The following is a 22339-nucleotide window of genomic DNA, read 5'->3' as shown; positions in this document are numbered from 1 at the left end:
GAGCATGCAAAAATTTATAACCAACCAAAATTTCAAGTATTAAAGTGCATTATTTGGTTTTTGGTGAATTTTTGAACATCAAATTTAGGCCAAAAATGAGAAAAAAATCAAAATTTTACGAAATTGACCTGGAAAGCTGAAATTTGGGATATACCCTATTTTCGACCTGCCAAATTGATTTTAAACTGTTTTGAACCGTTTCGAGCAGTTCAGGAGCCTGTAGAAGATTTTTGAATCTTTACTCGTATATTTCCATTTTTCTCAAAACTTCGCCAATAAAAAATTGAAATGCTGAAATTCGCTGTGTATTCGAAATTGAACACTCAATCAAGTCGACTACAAGTGATTTCAAGTCGTTTTGAAACCTCCAGGGAATTTTTGAAAATTCCTGGAGTCTCCAGCAGATTTTTGAAGCTTTGAATTCCCATGAGAATTTTATCAAATGAAGTTGGAAAATCGAAATTTACTCTTCACTTTAATTTCGACATGCTATCAAGTCAACTGCACTTGGTTTCAAGTCGTTTTGTAGCCTCCAGCAACAATTTGAAAATTACTGGAGCCTCCAGCAGATTTTTCAATTTCATCTAATGAAGTGTAGAAACATGATGTTCGCAACTCCGAGATTTTTGTTTGTTTGTTTATTTAAAATCATCCTCACTTCGATCTTTTTAGGTTACCTATTTCGTTAGTTCATAAATGGGTCATTCCATGTCAACTCAACCAACGTTTTTGAGTCATGTCTTTCGATTTCGCTCGATTTTTTCTTACAATATATACGGGCATTTCATTCAGAACTTTTTAGGCATTTTTAAATTTTCAAAAGTTGAAAGTTGACCTTTCAAATTGAAAGTTCAAATTTCAAAATGACGCTGTAGGTGGGAGCTCTACCCTTTAAAATTTTGAAAAAATTTCCATGGATGTACATTTTGATGCTTTTTCGAAATATTTAAGTTTCGAGATAAGATCTCCCAATCGAGGGGAAGCATCCCCACCCCCAATTTTGATTGAAACTTTCGAAAGAAAATCTGGGGCATGTGACATATCGAATTGTATGTTTTTGATGACGCTGAACACGAATATGACATCAGATTTTTGATAGGACCACATCCACGGCCCCCAGCACCTCCCCAAAGGGGGCAACCACCCCAAAAATGGTTACATTCGTGTGACACATGAAATGGTATGTTTTCGATTTCGATGAACACGAATATAGCCATAGTTTTTTAAATCGACCTCACCCATGGCCCCTAGAACCTCCCCTAATGGTTAAAAGTCTAAAAAAATTGTTGGAGGCCGCGGATGGGGTCCAATCAAAAATCTGACGTCATATTCGTGTTCAGCGTCGCCAAAAACATACTATTCCATGTGTCGCACGAACAAAACACTTTCTTAAACTTTCACCCCCTTTGGGGAGATGCTGGGGGCCGTGGATGTAGTCCTATCAAAAATCTGATGCCATATTCGTGTTTAGCGTCACCAAAAACATACAATTCGATATGTCACATGCCCCAGATTTTCTTTCGAAAGTTTCAATCAAGATTGGAGGTGGGGATGCTCCCCCTCGATTGGGAGATCTCATCTCGAAACTTAAATATTTCCAAAAAGCATCAAAATGTACATCCATGGAAATTTTTTCAAAATTTTAAAGGGTAGCTCCCACCTACAGCGTCATTTTGAAATTTGAACTTATTTGAAAGTTCAACTTTCAACTTTTGGGAATTTCAAAATGCTTAAAAAGTTTTGAATTCAATGCCCTTTCAAACTGTGAAATCAGTTTTGATCAAAGTATCATAGTTTTGGAGGAATGGGCTGCTGAAATTGAGTACCTCGAGACGATGTGAAAATAATGGAAGCCCCCCATCCCCCCTGGGGGGCTGGGACCAAACTAATTGCGGAGTTCTTACATACTGGGTGGGTATTTATATTGTAAAAAAAATTTGAGCGAAATTGAAAGACATGGCTTTCAAAATTGCCTTTTTTTGGTTGAGTTGACATGGAATGACCCAAATACGACGTACATAAAATTACTTTCAAAAATGAAATTGAATTTTCGTCCAAAGTACCCACCTCCATTTTGTCTTATGTTTTTTTTCTTTCTTTACCTATGTGTATGAGTGTACCTTGGGTTAATAAAAAAAAAAGATAGTTCTGAAATTGAAACACGATTCAATGATCTCAAAAATTATAATACTGAATCTGGTTTTTAAAGTATTTTTTTTTTGACTCCCTGAACTAAAAAACAATTTTAATGCTACCTCGAAATTATGCAGTTGGCAATGACGTTGATTGAAAATCGTTTTTCTGTTCGTTCTTCAAATTGAATTTCTCGAAAATATGTAGGTAAAAAAGAAAAGATGTCGGAAATTACTGCTGCGATGCATAATTGCATAAAGAGCTTGGCAATGATGTGAGAATCCGACGACAGAAAAGAAAAAAAATGGATGAAAAATTTTATATGAGCCACATCTGTGAAATTAAACATTGCTTATTTACCTATGAGTATACCTACTTATTATTAGAGGGTCGTAGTACTCGATGATGGAGTCGAACTGAGCATTGTGATATTCGATCGAGTCGAAGTACTCGTATTGTATGATGTTCGATTCTGTGATAAAGTCGAGCCTGGGTTTTGCTGAGCAGAAGATGCCTTATTACATTTGAACAATTGGTGAAAAGTGTTTCGAAATTGTTGGCTCATTATATAATAAACTAGAAAATTAACCGACATGCAGAATAACGTCAAAAAATTAAATATTTCCACCACGAATACGTAACATCCCAAGTAGAACGAGTAACCGTACATGGCTGTCAATATGCAACTACATGCATGTGGCATTTCAGCTATAAAAAATAAGCCTAATACTACTAATATCATTTTTGTTGTCCGATCTGTGGATTGATTATTCTTCGTGTTTGTTGCGTTGCTTTTATGCATGCTTGCGTTTAATTCTTGGCGACGGTTCTTCGCTTGCAGCAGAGCTACGATTAATCTGTGGAAAAATTATGAGATTATTGATATGATACGAATTTGGTTTCGAATTATCCTTTCGAAAGGTCCTGCTTTTTGCTAAAATTATCAAAAATTCTCGCTTTTCTACAAACGACCAAATTGTTTGTTTTTCAGCAAAACGACTTAAACTGATTTTTTTTACAAAAAATTCCAAAAATTGTTCAAAAGTTTCGTTTTTTTTGTCAAAAATTGCCAAAAAGCCAATTTATATTTTGAAATTGTCAGAGTCTTGTTTTTTCCCCCGTAATAAGTTGGTTAAGCCAGTAATTGAAAATATTATTTAGTTCTCACTTTGTTTTGTTTTTTTTTTAAAGTGTGAGCCTTGCATATTTATTTGTAACACTGTATTTATTACTCACTTGTAACTGTAAACAGATAGGACAACTATCGGTCCCAATTTCGGTACCAACGCATAGAACGCATTCACCAATACAACAATAGCTGAGCTCGCTTCGATCTCTTGCATCTGGAAAATCGTGGAAGGGATACCGATAGTCCGATTCGAGGTCAGATTCCCATCGTTATCCAGTAACGTATCTATCGTCGCGACTCTGAATAAGAAATAAGTAGGTATCCAAACTACAGGATACACAACATATCCTGCAGCTATGAAAATCTTGGTGGTTTTCAAACTGCACCATTGGCGTTCCTTCAAAGGATGTGCGATAGCTATGTAACGCCAAACCGCCAACATGATGGTTAGCCAGATTGATATTTGGTGGAAGGTTGCTGCCGTATGCCAAGAAAAAAGTGATATCAGTTCCCATTCGTATACCCTTTGCTCCTTCACCGAGTACATCTTCTGCCTGGTTGATTCTTGCCACGAACGTGGCATGTAGGCTAGAATGGTGGCTAAATCGACGATGGCTAAATTAGCGAAAATCAGACTATTCGACAAATCATGGATTTCCTCGTGAATACGATGATGTTGAATATATTGAGCGTTGATCCGATCACGTCCCAGGTGGAATGCAAGTAAGGACAGATGTGCTCGGCGTAGTAAACGCTGAAGTGTATCAGGCCCGTGCCGCAGACTGGTTCCGATCGTATTAGGGTTTTTTTCCTTGAAACAGAAAATAAGTCAGATTCACAGTGGGCAGTAGACAATAGACATACGATGAAAAAAAAATTGTTAATGTTCGGAGAAGATTGAATTAAAATTTAAAGCCTCACATAGTCGTTCACGTAAGGTCATTCCACCTCAATTCGATCAACTTTTTCGATTCATGTCCTGCGATTTCGCTCAACTTTTCTCATAATGTCTACTCACCCAATAAGTAAGAATCCCGCAATCAGTCTGGTCCCAGTCCCCTCAGGGGATGGTTGGAGGGGGGAGGGGGGCTTCAATTATTTTCACATTGTCTCGAGGTATTCAACATCAGCAGCGCATACCTCCAAAGCTATGATACTTAAAACTGATTTCACAGTTTGAAAGGTAAAAATGCATTTTGAACTTTTTAAGTATTTTGACATTTTCAAAAGTTGATCAAATTTCAAAATGGCACTGTAAAGTGTGAGATACCATTTAAAATTCTGAAAAAATTTCCATAGATATACATTTTGATATTTTTTCGAAATAATTAATTTTCGAGGTAGGATTTTTCAATGGAGTGGAGCACCCCCTCCCCCAAATTTGGGCAAAACATCCAAAAAAAAATCTGGGGCATGTGATATATCGAATTGTATGTTTTCGGCGACGCCGAACACGAATATGACGTCAGATTTTTGATTGGACTTCATCCACGGCTCCCAGAACCTCCCCAAAGGGGTAGAAGTGGAAAAACTAGTTCTATTCGCGTGACCCATAAAAATATAGTTGAGGGGAGCCCGCATAAGGGTCTATTGCACCTCTTTCTCCCCGGTCGATCATCCGGGACAACTTTTTTCTCAAAGGGGAATTCCTAAGGAACATTTTTCTAGCCCTTGTCTTTAAAAAAAAGTGGTCCTACTTACAAAATGGCGACCATTTTGATTGACAGGTCAGCCGAAATCGCACCTGTCAAATTTTCAAGTGCTCAAGTGCCTTTTTCGATTTTTGTGTGAATTTTTGAAAATCGACTTTAGGCCAAAAATGAGGGGAAAAATCCAAATTTTACCAAATTCATCAAGAATGCTGAAATTTGAGATATACTTTATTTTCGACATGCCAATAAATCAATTGGAAACTGCTTCAAACCGTTTTGAGCAGTTTTGGAGCTTCCAGCAGATTTTTGAAACTCGAAATTCCCACAAAATTTCATCAAAATGGAGTTGGAAAGCCGAAATTCATTCTGCAAACTGATTTTAATACGCAACAACGTCGACTGCAGGTGGATTTCAAGTCGGTTTGAAGCCTCCAGCGACTTTATAAAAATTACTGGAGCCTCCAGTAGATTTATGAAAATTGAAATTTCCCCAAAATTTCTTGAAACAGAGATGGAAAGCCGAGATTTACTCTGCACTTCAATTGCAACACCCTCTGAAGAAGACTTCAGGTGGGCTCAACTCATTTTGGAGCCTCCAGCGACCTTTTGAAAATGATTGGAGTCTCCACCAGATTTTTGAAACTTGAAATTCCCACAGAATTTTATCAAATCACGTTATCAAGCTGAAATTTACTTCGCAAACCAATTTTAATACGATACGAAGTCGACTGCATGATGGTTTTAAATGATTTTGAAGCTTCGAGCTACTTTTTGGAAATTTTAATTTTCTAAAAAACGCCATACAACCGTTCAAAAAGTCGCTGGAGGCTCCAAAACGACTTTAAATCCTCCAGCAGTCGACTTCGTAGCGTATTGAAAATAGTTTGCAGAATGAATTTCGGCTTTACATCTCCATTTGATGAAATTTTGAGGAAATTTGAATGTTTCGAAAATCTACTGGAGGCTCCAGAAATTTTCAAAAAGTTGCTGGAGGCTCCAAAACGAATTGAAATCCACCTGCAGTCGACGTCGTTGCGTATTGAAATTAGTTTGCAGAATGAATTTCGGCTTTCCATCTCCATTTGATGAAATTTTGTTGGAATTTCGAGTTTCAGAAATCTGCTGGAGGCTCCAGAACTACTCAAAACGGTTTGAAACAGTATCCAATCGATTTGGAATGTCGAAAATAGAGTATATGCCAAATTTCAGCTTTCCTGGTCAATTTGGTGAAATTTTGATTTTTTCCCTCATTTTTGGCCTAAATTTGGTTTTCAAAAATTCACTAAAAATCTAAAAAGGCACTTTAGCGCTTGAAATTTTGACAGGTGATGAATTTTTTCCTGATCTTTGGATCTACCTACCTTTGTACGGTTTAAAAAATTTCGTGCAAGTCCTATGTTGGAATGCAAAATCTGCGATTTCGGCTGACCTGTCAATCCAAATGGCTGCTATTTTGTAAGTAGGGCTACCTTTTCTTACAGGACAAGGGCTAGAAATGTTCCTTAGGACTCCCCTTTAAAGAAAAAAGTTGTCCCGGAGGATCGACGGGGGGTGCAATAGATCCTTATGCGGGCTCCCTGACTAATAGTATGTTTTCGATATAGCTGAACACGAATATAGCCTTATCAGTTTTAGAGTATTTTACTGTATAAAAATAAATGCGTATAACATTGTATTCGACACGATGGCACCAAGTATCTAAACCATTTTTTTTTTTTTTTTTTTTTGAAGCCGAACACCAATCCGTCGAATTACGGTTTAATTCAGTATGATTTTCGTAACCACTATTATTTTAAGTAAATATCGTCTGAAAGTATGTAGGTACTTACAAATCCATGAAGAAATTGCTGTCAATTCTCGTTTATAATATCGCGAAGCAAATTTCGCCAATGTTCTTATTTATTTTATGAATTCGATTAGTTGAACACAACACGAAACACAAACTCACCGATTTCGAATAAACATCTTAATACGTGAAATACTTACTCATCAATGTCTATCCGTAAAATTCAAATTTTCATGCGAGAGAAAATGAAACCTAAATCGAAAATTTGCATTTTAAAACGGTTTCATCTGTACATGTGTGCCTGTGTAAATCCTCTTCCAACCATTCATCTGGGTATGTGTTTGGAAAACAAGCGCAGTAAAATTATGCATTCGATTTTGGCGCATTCCTGTTCTTATATACGAAGAATACTCGTACTCATCAAGGTGAGATTCGGATGTAAAAAGTGGTTATCTAGACGAGATACGATCGTGATTTTGCGAACACCTACCAAATCAATGATTTTCATCATGACACTAAGTTCTGTACAGATTTAGGTAGCTGTGTCAATTCATCCAACTTCTATCAGTCCCGCATATGACAATAGGAATAATTGCACCCTTCCCCCTCCAATCTTTTGAACAATTTTTTTCATAAAGGAGGTATATTATTTTAAAGCCAACTTGCCAGGTCGAAAATGAGAAAAAAAATCCAAATTTTACTAAATTGACCTAGACTGCCGTGAACCTGCCAAATCGATGGGAAATGGTTTCAAACCGTTTTGAGGAGTTCTGAAGATTCTAGAAGATTTTTGAAACTTGAAATTTTCACAACTGAGAGTTTTCTTTAGAAAAATGGTTGGATATACCTATGTCACTGAAAGTAGCCATTTTTCAGTTCATAAGTTTTATTCGAGTATCACTTCATTACATTAATGAATGGAGGTGATGATCGTAATACTCCGCGAATTGTACCTTTTTTCAGCGACTAACTTTTTCCAAAAAAATCTGTTTTCTGCTAAACCTTCCAAAGTCTTACTTTTGGCCAAAAATCGTCAAAATTTTTCACTTTTTAAAAAATTGGCTGAAGGAGCCTCCAGCAACTATTTGAAAATGACTGGAGCCTCCAGCAGATTTTTCAATTTCATCTAATCAAGTGTAGAAACATGATATTCGCAACTCCGAGATTTTTGTTTGTTTGTTTATTTAAAATTATCCTCACTTCAACCGTTTTACTTAATAGGTTATGCCTAACTTGAATTTTCTCCAGAAAATTGGTTGCATGTGTCACTTGATTAAAATGAGAAATTTTTCAATTCAGATATTTTATTCAAGTATCACTTCATTACATAGGTACTCGTATGAATTCAGGTGATTATCGTAATACTCCTCAAATTGTCTATTTTGACACTCGATCGTGCGAAAGTATCATGTCACATCACACATCACATATGGACCTCACGATCAGCTAAAATAAGCGCCGGTTTTGGCTGAGCCGAAGATGGCTTACTGTTAAACAGTTGGATAAAAGTGTCGTGAAACTGCCGACTCATTGTATAATAAACTATAAAATTACACGATATGCAGACCAAGACTATATCGTTGAATACTTCAAATAAGTACGAAAGACACACGTCAAACTTCTGACCAATAATTACAACCAATAAAAAAAATATTGCGTGTGGCATTTCAGGTGTAAAGAATAAAGCTAATATTACTAATAACATTCTTGTCGTACGATCTGTCAATGGATTCTTTCTTGTGTTTGTTGTATTACTTTCGTTCAATCTGATTGTTAATTTCTTGCGACGGTTTTTCGCTAGTTGTAGAGCAACGATACATCTAGGGGAAAATTACAGTACTAGTATTAGGATTGAAAAACTCTCCCTTTTAATATTGAGTGGTACTCACGAGAGAATTTTATGCATTGACACGTTCCGATTTGAACAAAACTAAGCTAGATCCAGAGAGCAATCGTTCTAAAATCCTCGAAAAAAAATTTCAGCATGTTCAAAAGTTGGTTTTAGCTAAAAGTATTTTTTTTCCACAAAAATTCCAAAAAAGTCTATTTTTTCCAAAAATTGTACATACAGTAGTCTTGTTTTTTTTTCCTGAAAATTGCACAAAAAGCTCTTCCTCTGGCTAGACGTTTAAAAATTGGTATTTTTCCAGAAGGTGCAAAATAATCCAACTTACTAAAATTAAAAAGCAGAACATCTCAATGTTTTTTTCTGAGGGAGTAAGATGGGTAAGGGAGATTTTTATCTGCATTTTGTAACCTTTTGATTACTTTTTCGTGTGGACAAATTACGTTTTCACTTAGTTTTCCGTGATCTCAAACTCTTTTTTTTTTCAATATCTCAAAATCGAACTCTTAAAAGTGAAGAAAACAAGTAAAAATATCTCGCTTTTGCCAAAAATACTGAACAAATAGTAAAAATCCCTCTTTTTTCAAATTTGCCCAAAATCGTGGTTTCTTGCTAAAAATTAAAAAAATTGTAGTTTATCTCAAAAAATTCCAAAAAGATCCATTTTTTCTGAAAAAATTCCCAAAGTCTCATTTTTTTTGACAAAATTTGTCAAAAATTGTCTGAAACAGAAAAAAATATAGTTTTTTTAGCATTTTTTTGATAAGTTGTGTTTTTTTGCGAAAATTTCCAAAAAAAACCCACTTTTTTCTAAAAATTAGTCCTGATTAGGGTGTCCCTTATTTATATCTACTTGGTGAAAAAAAAATTCAAATTTTTTTCGGGACCCCCCCCCCAGTTGGTTTGTATACATGAGAAAATAATGCCCAAAAATTTTCAGCCCAATTGGAGTATATTAACCTGCCCCGCATCGCCCCTCTTTGTTGAAAAAAGGAGCGCGCCCGAGCTCAGCATTACTCCACCACGGTGCGTGGCACATGAAACGTAACGTACGGGGGTTGATACGCGCCAACAGCTTTCTACTTCTTACTATTTTTGTTGGTGCTTGTAGGCTTTGGAACTTTTGTTCATAACTCCTCGGTGCCTCTGAAGAACAATATACCATTCTACAGTAAAAACTATGACTTTTTTTCTGCGGGGAAGCGCCGGTGATTTCTGTTTTATGAATAAATTTTGCACTTTTCAATAAAAAATGAATTGAAAACCTGAACATATGACTGTAATTATTAGAGTTTAATACAGAAATGAAATGAATACAATTTAATTAAAGAGGGAGGTAAAACATTTTTGAATTTATCAAAAAATTCATATTTGAGGAGCTCATTGCAAAAGTAGCCCTTGTCACATGAACTTTTGGACCCTTTTCACTCGATTGCACCTGTTGCCAACTGCGGAGATCATGTTGTAATGATGAAATGACCGTCAAGTTGGTCTACCCTGAGTAGCCCTGAGAGGAATTGCTTTATAGAGTTTACATTTATGATACTGGGTACGCTCAAGGGAGAGCTTTAGAGATTGCATAGGTTCATGTGACACGGGCTACTTTTGTAATAAGCTTCTCATTTGTATCATCAAAAAAGAAGAAAAAAAGTCCATTGGAAACGGCAAAAATCAGTTCTGAACAAACCACTTTTATTTTGGTAATATTATTCTGAAATACATTTGAAGAGTGATATTCCAAAACTCGCTTTGTCCATTTTCGCAACTTTTCAGGAGAGAGGAAAAACAGTTTCCCTTTAAACGGATAAATTGATTTTTTAGGCGAGTTTAGCACTTTATTTGGGTGGATTTATGATGTAGGAGTGTAGGTATACACTTCATCCACTAAATACTGCTGAAAAAATTTCAATAAAAATGGACAAAGCGCGTTTTGGAACCTTATTTTTTTAAATTTTTTAGTGAATTGGCTATTTAGATGAGTTTAACATCTCATTTTGGTAGGTTGATGATGTAGGAATGTGAGTTAATACTTGTCTTCATCTACCAGGTTCCACTGAAAAACGCACTTCAATAAAAATGGACAAAGCGAGTTTTGGAATATCACTCTTCATTTTTAGGCAAGGTAATTTTAGGGAAACTATTTTTCGCGTTTTTTTCTTTTAATATCTACGTTTTTTTTTTTTTTTTTTTAGAAATACTTTTTCCAGTTGCTAATTATTTTCAAAAAAAATTTAAAAATTAAAAAAAAGCAATTTTTAAAAACTTTTATTTTTATTTTCATGGAAACTAATGGCGATTGAACTATTTTTCAAAACCCATTTTTTTGTGTTGAAATATCTTGCTCTTTTTTCAAATTTAGCCAAATACAATGTAATCATTTTTATCGAGAATAACAAAATCTAGATTGTATAAAAATATGTTCCTTGAAATTGCGAATTCTGATTTTTGTTTTCCTGATTTGAAGGGGGGGGGGTGGAGGTGGGCAGGAAAGCGGAAAAATTTAAATTGCCTATGAGCACTGAAAGGCTTCAATAATTTCGTAAATTACTAGTCAAAATGCATCACATTCTTCAAAATCACATGAAGGCACAACTTATTATAATTATGTAGTAGTAGTATCAGTTCCAAAAAAGTGCATAAAAGGCAAGAATGTGCATAACGAACAAGCAAAGGTGATGGGGAGACATCAAGGAGTTATGAACAAAAGTTCCAAAACCTGCAAGCACCAACAAAAACAATAGGAAGTGGAAAGATGTTGGCGCGTATAAACCCCCGTACGTTGCGTTTTGTGTGCCACGCGCCGTGGTGGAGTAATGCGGAGCTCGGGCGCGCTACTTTTTTCAATAAAGAGGGGCGATGCGGGGCTGGTTAATACACTCCGATTGGACTAAAAATTTTTGGGCATCATTTTCTCATGTATACAAACCAAATGGGAGGGGGGGTGTCCCGCAAAAAATTCAAAACTTTTTTCTAAGGGACACCCTAGTCCTGATGCTATATCTTTTTTTTTCACCAGAAATATGCAGCTAAAAAGGTCCTTTTTTGCTAAAATTGTCTAATTTTCGCTTTTTACCAGAAATTGCTAAATTCTCACTTTATCTACCTACCAATCGCCAAAAAGTCCTGCTTTATTCTGAACTCCCTCATAATACGTTAAAAAGCAAAAACTGCTCAAATTCTTTGCTGCCTTTCGGTAGTTACCTATTTCATAAAAAAGTTCAAAAATCGCCCTTAAAACTGTTTTTTTGAATTTTTTAAATGTTCATAAATCTTACGCCAAAAACTTAAAAAACGAACTTGAGAAGCGTACCGTGGTTTCGTTCAAATCGTATGTGTGTCAGTTCGAGAGGTCCCCTCGGTGCGCATTTTATTACTCACTTATAACTGTACACAGACACAAGAACCATTGGTAGTATTTTCACGATGACTGCAGTAGCCAACGCTAACAGTATTGTTATTTCTCGGCTGGATTCGACCGGTTGTAACAGGAAAAGTTTGGTTGGAATACCGATGGTCCGATTCCAGGTTATATATCCGTCGCTATCGAGTAACCTATCAAATGCTTGAACTTCAAGCGCGAAAAAAAAAGGTATTATCCCGAAGGAACACGTCGTTACATATCCCACAGCTATGAAAATCTTGGTAGTTTTCAAATTACACCATTGGCGTTCCTTCAAAGGATGTACGATGGCTATGTATCGCCAAACTGCCAACATGATAGCTAGCCAGACTGATGTTCCGTGGAATATTGCTGCGACGTGATACGAATACTTGCCTATGATTTCCCATTCGTATGTCCTGTGCTCCTTAACAGAGTACATCTTCAGTCTTATAGCCTCGTTAGCCCAGCGTGGCATGTAGGTAATGAGGGTAGCTAAATCGACGATGGCTAAATGAGCGAAAATCAGGTTGTTGGGCGAAATCATGGATTTCCTCGTGAATACGATGATGCAGAATATATTCAGCGTTGATCCTATTATACTGACGATAAAAAACAGGTACGGGCTGATATACTCGACGTAAGCAGCGTAAAATGATACCAGGCCACTGCCACATATTGGCTCCGCATTCAGCAAGAATATTCTCCTTGAAAGAGAGAGAAAAAAATTGATTAGTGTCTGATGAAAAATTCCAATAATCTCATCTTGAAGTAACAATTTTCACGGTTTCTCCTTAGAAAGGACCAAAAATAAAAGGTTCTCCCCCCCCCAAAAAAATCATAGGATTTTAAACGAATCAAGCAGAAATCTTTATTTTCAGTCGAAAATTACCCACCAAAAAATTTAGCCCCCAAGATATCCCTGGAGGAAAAATATGAGGCATTGAAGAGCATTTTCGAAAAAAAAATCGTGATTTTTTCGTTCCTGTGGCTGCCCAACCTGTTTCATAATTGTTTTTATTTTTTTTGGTAAGATTCTGAGATTTTACCTCTTGAAAAAACGTCAAAATCGCGCTTTCACGATTTCAACGAAGTATAATCTCAGAATTTGGCTCCAAAAAAGATCGATTATGAAAGTTACAGTAAAAATCAAATGAAAAATTATCGAGCACCTGCCAGCGTGTTTCAAATGTAAATTGTTCAATTTATTTTTAAAAAATATGCATAAACGCTTTTTTTACGGGTGCCTAAAGTGTGGGGTCTCTAAAAAAAAAAAAGGTTTCAATATTACAAATATACAGGAAGCTTGATTAAACTTCTTCCTCTAGATAATTGAATACATAGGTGCCTCAAAATCTTATGTTGGCGCAAATCGCATGTTTCCAGTTTACAGGGATTCCCAAAATATTGAAATTACAAAAAATAGGAAAATTGCACCTTTGAGTACCAGAGAAAAATTTTATTGAGCTCAAAATTTGGTAGAATTCAGGTTTTTCAGGCACATACGTACCTACTAATAACCTGCAGACATTTATTAGCGGGGTTCAAAATGGTGGTTCCAAAATTTTTCAAAAATTACCTCCTCTCCATGTCTGTCCTCGAGGGTCGAAAATAGGACAATCACCTCGCATAACGTTCATCGTGTTCAAACAGATATTAAAGTGTGAGGTTGAGATATGGCCCAACTGCTTTAGGTGGTTTATAATGTAAAGTTCTCGCAGCAGAGATTATTGAACTTATTACATAGTGGGGACCAAAGGTTACGTGTACAAATATATTCTCTATCCAAGGTTCCAAGCTCTGATCGTGAACATCATGAAATCACTTGGTTCAGGTACCTCGAGCTCGCCTGTTCTAATATCACGGAGTTAGTACTACACAAGGCTGGAGTGGCCCAGTTCCACTCTCCCTATTTTATAATGTTACCCATCACGTGGCTATCTGGTTAATGTGTTTCATAATGCAAATAATGTTATGTTGATTTATTCGTTAAATTTTGGAAGAACCCTTATTCGATCCGGATCTTAGGGGTTTGACCCATAGCAATGTGAACTTTTAACCAATACCCACTGACTTGCTTAGTATTAGTAGCACCCCGACAAGGTGGGAATGTGTACAGTGTTGAGGTAAGAGATGTATCCTAAATCTTACCCAGTTTCCTTCACAACCCTATTAATTATAACCCTTAAAGGCCTACACCAAACTAGAAGTGATTCAAAAAAATGCTTTCACTTTTTTGAATAGGTCTTACATGAATATCACTTTAATGTGTTGCAAGCCCCCCTGCCCCTCAAAACTATTTCGTAAATGAGGGGTCAACTTTTTCATTTTTTTGTAAATTACAAAAATACAAAATACTCAATTGGCCCAAATTTGAGGTAATCTTATATAATCTCATTCCACACACCTGATTATTGGAAGCAAATCCTTGATGAGTCCCGTCCCATTTTTAGTGGGGCATAAATAGGAAAAAGTTAAGGTAAAATATGCCCCAATATGCTCCATTTTTAATTTTATGAATTTGTTAATATGCTTTCATAAAATATATTCACAAAGGTTATACACAGGGGGGTACAGAGCGATTTTGTCATTTTTTGATTAACTGGTTTCGTAAAAGTGGCTACAACATGAGACATGAGTACATCAAGTACGGCATATGAGAATTGAGAACACACTTTACTTGAAGTAAAAAGTACAAAAATCATTAAATGTGTATTTTTTCAAGACTTTTCACTTTAAGTTGCACAAATATCTAAAGCTCATCAGAATAAATTTCACACATCTTTCGTAATTTGGGTGAAGTGAAATTTTTGTACGATGATGCAGGTTACTCGACTGGTATCATGATGAGTTACGAAAAATAATAACTATATATACAAGAATGCCTGAGCTTTTTCAGAACTTTCAGCTGTCAGCTTCTCATACCGTACCTCTAAAGCACAAATGAATAAATTTCACACTTCATGCGTAATCAATTTGGATAGTGTGTAATTGTGGTATAATGATGCCATTTACTCGACAAAGACATTGGACCAATCAAAGGGAATTGTGATTAGTTACGAAAAATAATAACTGTATTATACAAGAATGCCTGAGTTTTTTCATAACTTTTAGCTTCGAGCTACTCTCACCTCTAAAGCACATCTGTATAAATTTCACACATCATTCGTAATTAATTTGGATAGTGAAATTTCTGTATGAGAATGCAGCTTCTTCCTCTACAAGATTAGGCACAACATTCTCATACAGAAATTTCACTATCCAAATTAATTATGAATGATGTGTGAAATTTATACAGATGTGCTTTAGAGGTGAGAGTAGCTCGCAGCTAAAAGTTCTGAAAAAGCTCAGGCATTCTTGTATTTATAGTTTATAATTATCATAACTAATCATTATTCCTATAAGTTGTGCCAAATCTTGTAGTGGAGGAAGCTGCATCATCATACAGAAATTTTACTATCCAAATTAATTACGAATTAAATGTGAAATTTATACAGATGTGCTTTAGAGGTGATTGAGAGTAGCTGACAGCTCAAAGTTATGAAAAAAATTATTTTTCGTAACTAATCATGATTCCCTTTGATTGGTCCAATCATCCAATGTCTTTGTCGAGTAAATGGCATCATTATACCACAATTACACGCTATCCAAATTGATTACGAATGAAGTGTGAAATTTATTCATTTGTGCTTTAGAGGTACGGTATGAGAAGCTGACAGCTGAAAGTTCTGAAAAAGCTCAGGCATTCTTGTATATATAGTTATTATTTTTCGTAACTCATCATGATACCAGTCGAGTAACCTGCATCATCGTACAAAAATTTCACTTCACCCAAATTACGAATGATGTGTGAAATTTATTCTGATGAGCTTTAGATATTTGTGCAACTGAAAGTGAAAAGTCTTGAAAAAGCTGAGGCATGCTTGTATACACATTTAATGATTTTTGTACTTTTTACTTCAAGTAAAGTGTGTTCTCATATGCCGTACTTGATGTACTCATGTCTCATGTTGTAGCCACTTTTACGAAACCAGTTAATCAAAATATGACAAAATTGCTCTGTACCCCCCTGTGTATAACCTTTGTGATTATATTTTATGAAAGCATATTAACAAATTCATAAAATTAAAAATGTAGCATATTGGGGCGTATTTTACCTTAACTTTTTCCTATTTATGCCCCACTAAAAATGGGACGGGACTCATCAAGGATTTGCTTCCAATAATCAGGTGTGTGGAATGAGATTATATAAGATTACCTCAAATTTGGGCCAATTGAGTATTTTATATTTTTGTAATTTACAAAAAAATGAAAAGTTGACCCCTCATTTACGAAATAGTTTTGAGGGGCAGGGGGGCTTGCAATACATTAAAGTGATATTCATGTAAGACCTATTCAAAAAAGTGAAAGCATTTTTTTGAATCACTTCAAGTTTGGTCTGGGCCTTTAAGGGATAAAGTAGTTGTATTTGCACCCCACTTTTATAATTAATATCAATCGCTAATCAATTACAAGCCAGGTTTATTCCTGAGATAGTTTTACATCATCCGCATAATCTGGGCAGATTATGCCCTACTGACAAGAAATACGCGGTGCTGCATGGCGAAAAAATGATAGTGCATATTTTACGCAATTACGCGGTGCGGAATAGCGTAAACGCAGCGCGGATTTGGTTATAAGAGCTACCTGGTGAGGGTTGGATCCCCCATGCGGCGATTAGGCTATGCATTCGTCTTTGTCCTCAGCATTTACATATGTAGGTAACCAAAATTTATTTTTAAAAAATCAATAGGCTAAGGACTATTGTTCTTTCTCATCTTGCTTCACCATAAAACTGCAGCCCAGTGAAGACCCCACTCCCTACCCCTCACCACGTATGTGCACTTATACAGGCACTGTTGAATAGAGTATTGTCAATGTAAGGTATTTCTTTTTCACCCCTACCCCACCCTCAAACATTAACAGAAACCAGTTCTAGGTGCCTTCTTTCATATCCCTGTGTGATATGTGTTTCATGTACCTTACCTACTACCTACTGTATGCTGCTACGTTTTCTCATTCTTGGTGATTGTTGTTTGCTTGTTTACCTGTGCTGGTCTCCTCTTACCCCTCACAACTGCTATTGTTAAGGGATGCTGGCTAACTTGGATTACAGGAGTACGCCACTAGTGTAAGTCTAGAAATAGGTACAAAATGTGGAATATATAACTGTCAATCCTTGTTTAGAGAGAGAATTTTTTTGGTCAGTTTTGAGTTTTTTGTCTTGAAAAAAATGCCTATCTGTAGAACATGATTTTTCAAATTTTTTGAGACATTTTCAAGCAGTGTGCAACAAGTTTGAGATGGTAAAATAATTTTTTGAAAACTAAATTGGTTCTTAGCACAAGTATCCAATATCCATGTATCTACATGTTTTTTCCCGTGGTTAATGTAACTGTTGAAAAACCATAAAATATGAAAAAAAGCAAAAAGGTTCATTAATGAATTTCTACAAACCCCGAAACCAATATTTTATGTTTTTTTATGGCCAACATAACCAATTAACCAACTTGAATGTGGGTACCAATAGCTTTCCAACGACCAAGAATACTTATAAGTTTAATTTTGATTCATTTTTGGCTTTTTGGACCTGAATAAATCATTAAAACATTGCAAATATTAAGAAATTCTAGTAAAATTTGACCGAAATTGTATAAAACATCGTTGATATGTACCTTATCATCAAGTAAAGAAAAATCGATTCAAATGTGGACCATCAAAAGGGTTCAACTGTAAATATTCGCGTGTCATAGGAAATTCTTTGCAAATATTTCTCATTAATATGTGTAATGCCAAATTTAAATTGAAAGATACCATTCCTGAAACTGAGGACATATTTTGGGACGTACGTGGTGGTGCGAATTTTTCGGTCATTATTGCCAACTTCGAAAAATCAAAAAAACTTTCTAAATTTTTGGTGATTTTTCTTGATTTTTTAAAATTAAAATATTGCCACCATTGCGTTTCAAAATATTTCCTCAGATTCAGGAATGATATGTTTCAATTCATATTTGGCATCAACGATGAGAAATATTTTTAAAACACCAACCAACCCAAAAATGAACAGTTTGCAAATTCTCAATTGGCCAGTAGAACCCTAAAAGTGGCCTTGGATTTTGACAGAAATGGCATGGATCGACGCAGAATCTCAAATACTGGGCCATTTTGCTCATAAAAAATTGGATAGGGGCTGCTGCAGCAAAAAAGCACGATCTTTTTCGAAAATTTCCCATCTTGGAGGGCCCATAATATCTTCCCATTAGGGACACTTCTGGAGCTAGCGGTTCTTCTGTATTTATGTAGGTACCTACCTTTCTACTCAAAATGATTTATACGTAAAAACCCACAGTTTTTCCCCTCGATCCACCCTTATCTTCATAGGCTGGTACATAGATACCTTACCTACAATGTTTTCAATGTATGTACTTGCCATTAACTCCCATGTTGAACAGTAACTAATTCAAGAAAACCTTAATTAAGAAGTTGGATGACGTAAATAGCACTATAATGAAGAATTTTTCACTAAAAACTCAATTTTTGGGCAACTCCCCTCCCCAATGTGACCCTTAGTAGGGTCCAACTGCAAATTTAACTTGATTTTCGTGTTCAGCGAGCTCGATTCATAAATGATGATGATTCCCATATTGTCAATCTTCTTTCGTCCGAAAATTGGGGGTGGAGGCGCGGCGCCTTGCTATGGCCCCACAATTGGAGTTTCAAGAAGTTGGCTAGTTTTCTATTGTTTTTGGAGGCCCGCATGCAAAATTGCAGAATTATATTACTGGCAGTATCGCTTTTTTTGGTGGTGCCCTGACACAAAAAACATATTTTTGAGTGTTTTTTGAGTTTTTGAAGATGACCCTCGTGGAGGAAAAATTTGAAAAAAATACCAATTACTTATAGTATATACTCATGCAAATATATTTTTGAAAGAAAAAAATTTTGTGTACAAGAATTAGGTTCGCAGATACTGTGGTTTCAAATTTTTTTTTGTCAATATCTCCTACCTACCTGGAGTGCCAAAAAATGTTGACAAAATTCACGTTGCTAGATTCATGTCTCCTCTATATTATATTTGGGGTGAATTCAAAATTTTATATCCAAAACTCGTTGATGCATAATTTTTTCCCAAAAAAGTGGTTTTTCGTCATTGTGGGCAAGAATTTTTTTGCTCAAATTTTTTTTTTCAGGCACCAGGTTTAGTAAATAGGACAAAGAAGCGTTTCCTAGAAAACTATTCTTGCATGCTCTTTTGATGTGGCTTTATCTTAGAGGTGAGGATGATCGCCTGTGAAACATTTGCGACTCACATCATTAGTCAGGATATTTATGTACATGTCAAGTTTACACAATGGAAACATTTTTAACAGTTGCCAGAAAACCCAATGGCAGAATAGCGAAATCGCGTATACGCCATCCAAATTCATTCGTTTCCGCTATACGCGGTTACGCCATTACGCCATTTGCGAATTTCAACGATTTTTCAGGAGAATTGTATGCAACACGCTACAAAACGCCTTTACGCGGTGATTACGCCGTCTGTTTTTGGCAAAACCAATTCGCGCAGTGCGTATACGCGGTCTTTACGCGATGACACTGTCACGCGTAATAGCGGATTCGCCCTTATCCGCGGTCAATCGCTCACTAAAACCGCGTAAACTTGACAGTAAACCGCGTTTTCAGGGGCGTTTACGCCCGCGTAATCGCGGATTCCTTGTCAGTAGGGTGCTGCCAACAGTTTTCCATGTCAACACAAAATAATATTAACCTAGTTAAGATTATTTGGTATAATTATGCTAAGTCATTTTATTCAATTACATACATCGAATATAGGAGTAAAATGGTTTGTCTACTGTGTTTCATTTCATAGGTAGATTCAGAATTAGTGTTTAAATTGAATTAAGAAAGATTGAAAGCCTCTTCTCTGAGCTAGACATGTACTAGTAAATATTACTTCCCTAAGGAATATTTACTGGAACTTCCCCAAAGCATTATTTATCATAAAATCCCCTATTTCCAATCATTCATAATTACACTTTAACAAAAGTAGAAAGGTTTTTTAAAGTAATACTCACTGGTTCTTATAATTCTTTTTTTCAGCAATTTTGGGAACCCCTGGACTCCAAAAAATGGTCATTTTGGGTTAACTATAACCGCGGATTCGTATTTGGGACATTCATTACAACTTTTTAAGGGTAGTCGAGTCGATAACTGTCTGGGCCCGAAAAATAGCTTGATCTGGACTCCTCCTTTTGAAATTTTTAAAACTTAGGTTTTTAAAAATTCTACAAAAATTGGAAAAATTAATTTGCACCGCTGAAATTCTGGTTAGGGGACTTTCAGACGGTGCTCTTTACAAAAATCACATTTCAGTTCAAATCTGAGGAAGGAACCTTCGGTGGTTCTCTTGTTGAATGAACTTGAGTTAATACCACATGAAAGTAGGTACTTACGAAAAATTCATGATGGATGTGTAGTGTACTCGTTTTATATCTCTTGTCAAATTTGGCCGACGTTCTTTTCTCACGCGCGATTGATTAATCCAATTGGTTGAACACAAAACACAAAGTTACCTATTTCTAACAAACATCTTAGCGCAACAAGTTCTCATTAATGTATAATCGTAAAATTCAAAATCTCATACGAATTTATGTACTTACCAACCTACGCTAAAATAAAAAAAATCGTAATTCTTGGCTACGTCGTTTGTGTATAGTTTGTCAGCAAGTATACCTATAGGTACCTAATACCTATCTCCATCATTCGTTTAGATATGGTATCTGTATGCAAAGCAAGATCAATGAAATTATGCACTCGATTATGTCATAGTCTCGTGTGCATAATCGTACAACAGCCAATAAATAGCCGGCGATGACTGCGTTAATTCGCTTCAAGATGTGAATGTTTACATCTCTCTTCTCCTCCGTCCTATCAACTATAAGTTTAACATCAAGTATCTCTTACGTTAAACGGACTTTACCATTTTTTTCTCCTGTGGTGAGCGTCATTTTTCCTGGCAATGGCGCCGACGACACGATGCATGTTCGACTCAATAATTTGTCGAAGGTTTAGTATTTCATCATTGAACTGGCATGTTTTTTTTTGCTTTTGGTTATCATTCGAGAAAATTATTAATTTTTTGTTTTGTTGTAATTTTTGTATGAAGATTAACCTATCTCAATCGTTTTACAGTGTTGCAAATTTAGGCTCAGTCGAACCCTAAAAGTGGTCTTGGATTTCGATTACATCGATACAGATTCCCAAATGTTTTCATTTGGGACTGAGCTATTTTCTCCAGAACTGGATGAGTAACGACAAGAGTGAAAAACCAACATTTTTTTTTTGGGTATCCTCTTTGTTTGAGGGCCAACATCTCCCTTCCAGGGGCACCTCATGTGTGTGTTTCTTCGTAAATAATTTTTTTAGCATTGGACCGCCACAAGACAATAAGAATGATTCCACCCCACATCTTGGAACCTTGTAGAGCAAACTTTTCCTATGAAAGTTGACTTTACTAACAAAATGTTGGCCAATTTGATTAACCGGTGAGCCGAAATCACAGCTTTAATTATACATTTCAATTTTTTGAACCGGACAGAGCTCGATTTAAAACGCATGCAAAAATTAGCCACCAGACAAAATTTCAACACTGCTAAAGTGCATTATTTGATTTTTGGTGAATTTTTGAACATCAAATTCCGCCCAAAAATGTGAAAAAAATCAAAATTTTACCAAATTAACCTAGAAAGATGAAATTTAGGATAATACCCTATTTTAGACCTGCCAAATCGATAGGAAACGGTTTCGAAACGTTTCGAGCAGTTTTGAAGTTTCCAGAAGATTATTGAAACTTTATATTTCCGCAAAACTTTACCAAATAAAGATGAAAAGCTGAAATTCGCTCCGCATTCGTATTTGAACACACCATCAAATCAACTACAGGTGATTTCAAATTTGTTTTGAAACCTCCGGGGAATTTTTGAAAATTCCTGGAGACTTCAGCAGATTTCTGAAGCATGGAATTTCCACAAAATTTTATCAAATGAAATTGGAAATTTGAAATTTACTCGGTACTCTAATATTTCAACATGCTATAAAGTAGATCATCGTTTTGGAGCCTCCGGCGACTTATTAAAAACTTTTGAACTCTCCAGCAGATTTTCGAAGCTTTGAATACCCATGAAAATTTTACCAAATGAAGTTGGAAAATCGAAATTCACTATGCACTTATTAATTTCGACATATTATCAAGTCGACTGCACTTGGTTTCAAGTAGTTTTGCAGCCTCCAGCAACTGTTTGAAAATTACTGGAGCCCCCAGCAGATTTTCCAATTTAATGTAATGAAGTGTAGAAATATGATATTCGCAACTCCG

The 22339-nt window shown here is 35.8% G+C and overlaps 2 protein-coding genes across 2 annotated transcripts; both read right to left on the bottom strand.

Annotated features, from left to right (window-relative positions):
- Positions 1 to 2438: 2438 nt before the first annotated feature.
- LOC135837782 (sex peptide receptor-like) lies at positions 2439 to 7017 on the bottom strand. Its single transcript, XM_065353171.1, has 3 exons — positions 6744 to 7017; positions 3370 to 4073; positions 2439 to 2990 (listed from the first exon to the last, which is right to left on the bottom strand). The coding sequence occupies exons 2-3, from the start codon at positions 3843 to 3845 to the stop codon at positions 2516 to 2518; spliced, it is 951 nt and encodes a 316-aa protein (XP_065209243.1). The 5' UTR covers positions 3846 to 4073; positions 6744 to 7017; the 3' UTR covers positions 2439 to 2515.
- A 969-nt stretch (positions 7018 to 7986) lies between these two features.
- On the bottom strand, positions 7987 to 20927 carry LOC135837781 (sex peptide receptor-related protein 2-like). The gene is made up of 3 exons (XM_065353169.1): positions 20418 to 20927; positions 11925 to 12632; positions 7987 to 8520 (listed from the first exon to the last, which is right to left on the bottom strand). Exons 1-3 carry the CDS (start codon positions 20426 to 20428, stop codon positions 8124 to 8126), a joined length of 1116 nt encoding a protein of 371 aa, XP_065209241.1. The 5' UTR covers positions 20429 to 20927; the 3' UTR covers positions 7987 to 8123.
- Positions 20928 to 22339: the final 1412 nt, after the last annotated feature.

Source organism: Planococcus citri, chromosome 2 (genome assembly GCF_950023065.1).
Source record: "Planococcus citri chromosome 2, ihPlaCitr1.1, whole genome shotgun sequence".
In the NCBI taxonomy this organism is placed as follows: domain Eukaryota; kingdom Metazoa; phylum Arthropoda; class Insecta; order Hemiptera; family Pseudococcidae; genus Planococcus; species Planococcus citri.
This window is presented reverse-complemented; position numbering and strand designations above follow the sequence as displayed.

What these genes read in the sequence shown, in the direction of transcription:
- LOC135837782 (XM_065353171.1), bottom strand. Translation starts at nt 3,845, where the DNA reads ATGCCACGTTCGTGGCAAGAATCAACCAGGCAGAAGATGTACTCGGTG. An exon ending in CTATCTGTTTACAGTTACAA is followed by an intron (nt 2,991 to 3,369) that starts GTGAGTAATAAA and finishes ATTTTTCCACAG; the next exon opens with ATTAATCGTAGCTCTGCTGC.
- LOC135837781 (XM_065353169.1), bottom strand. An exon ending in GTGTCTGTGTACAGTTATAA is followed by an intron (nt 8,521 to 11,924) that starts GTGAGTAATAAA and finishes ATTTTCCCCTAG; the next exon opens with ATGTATCGTTGCTCTACAAC.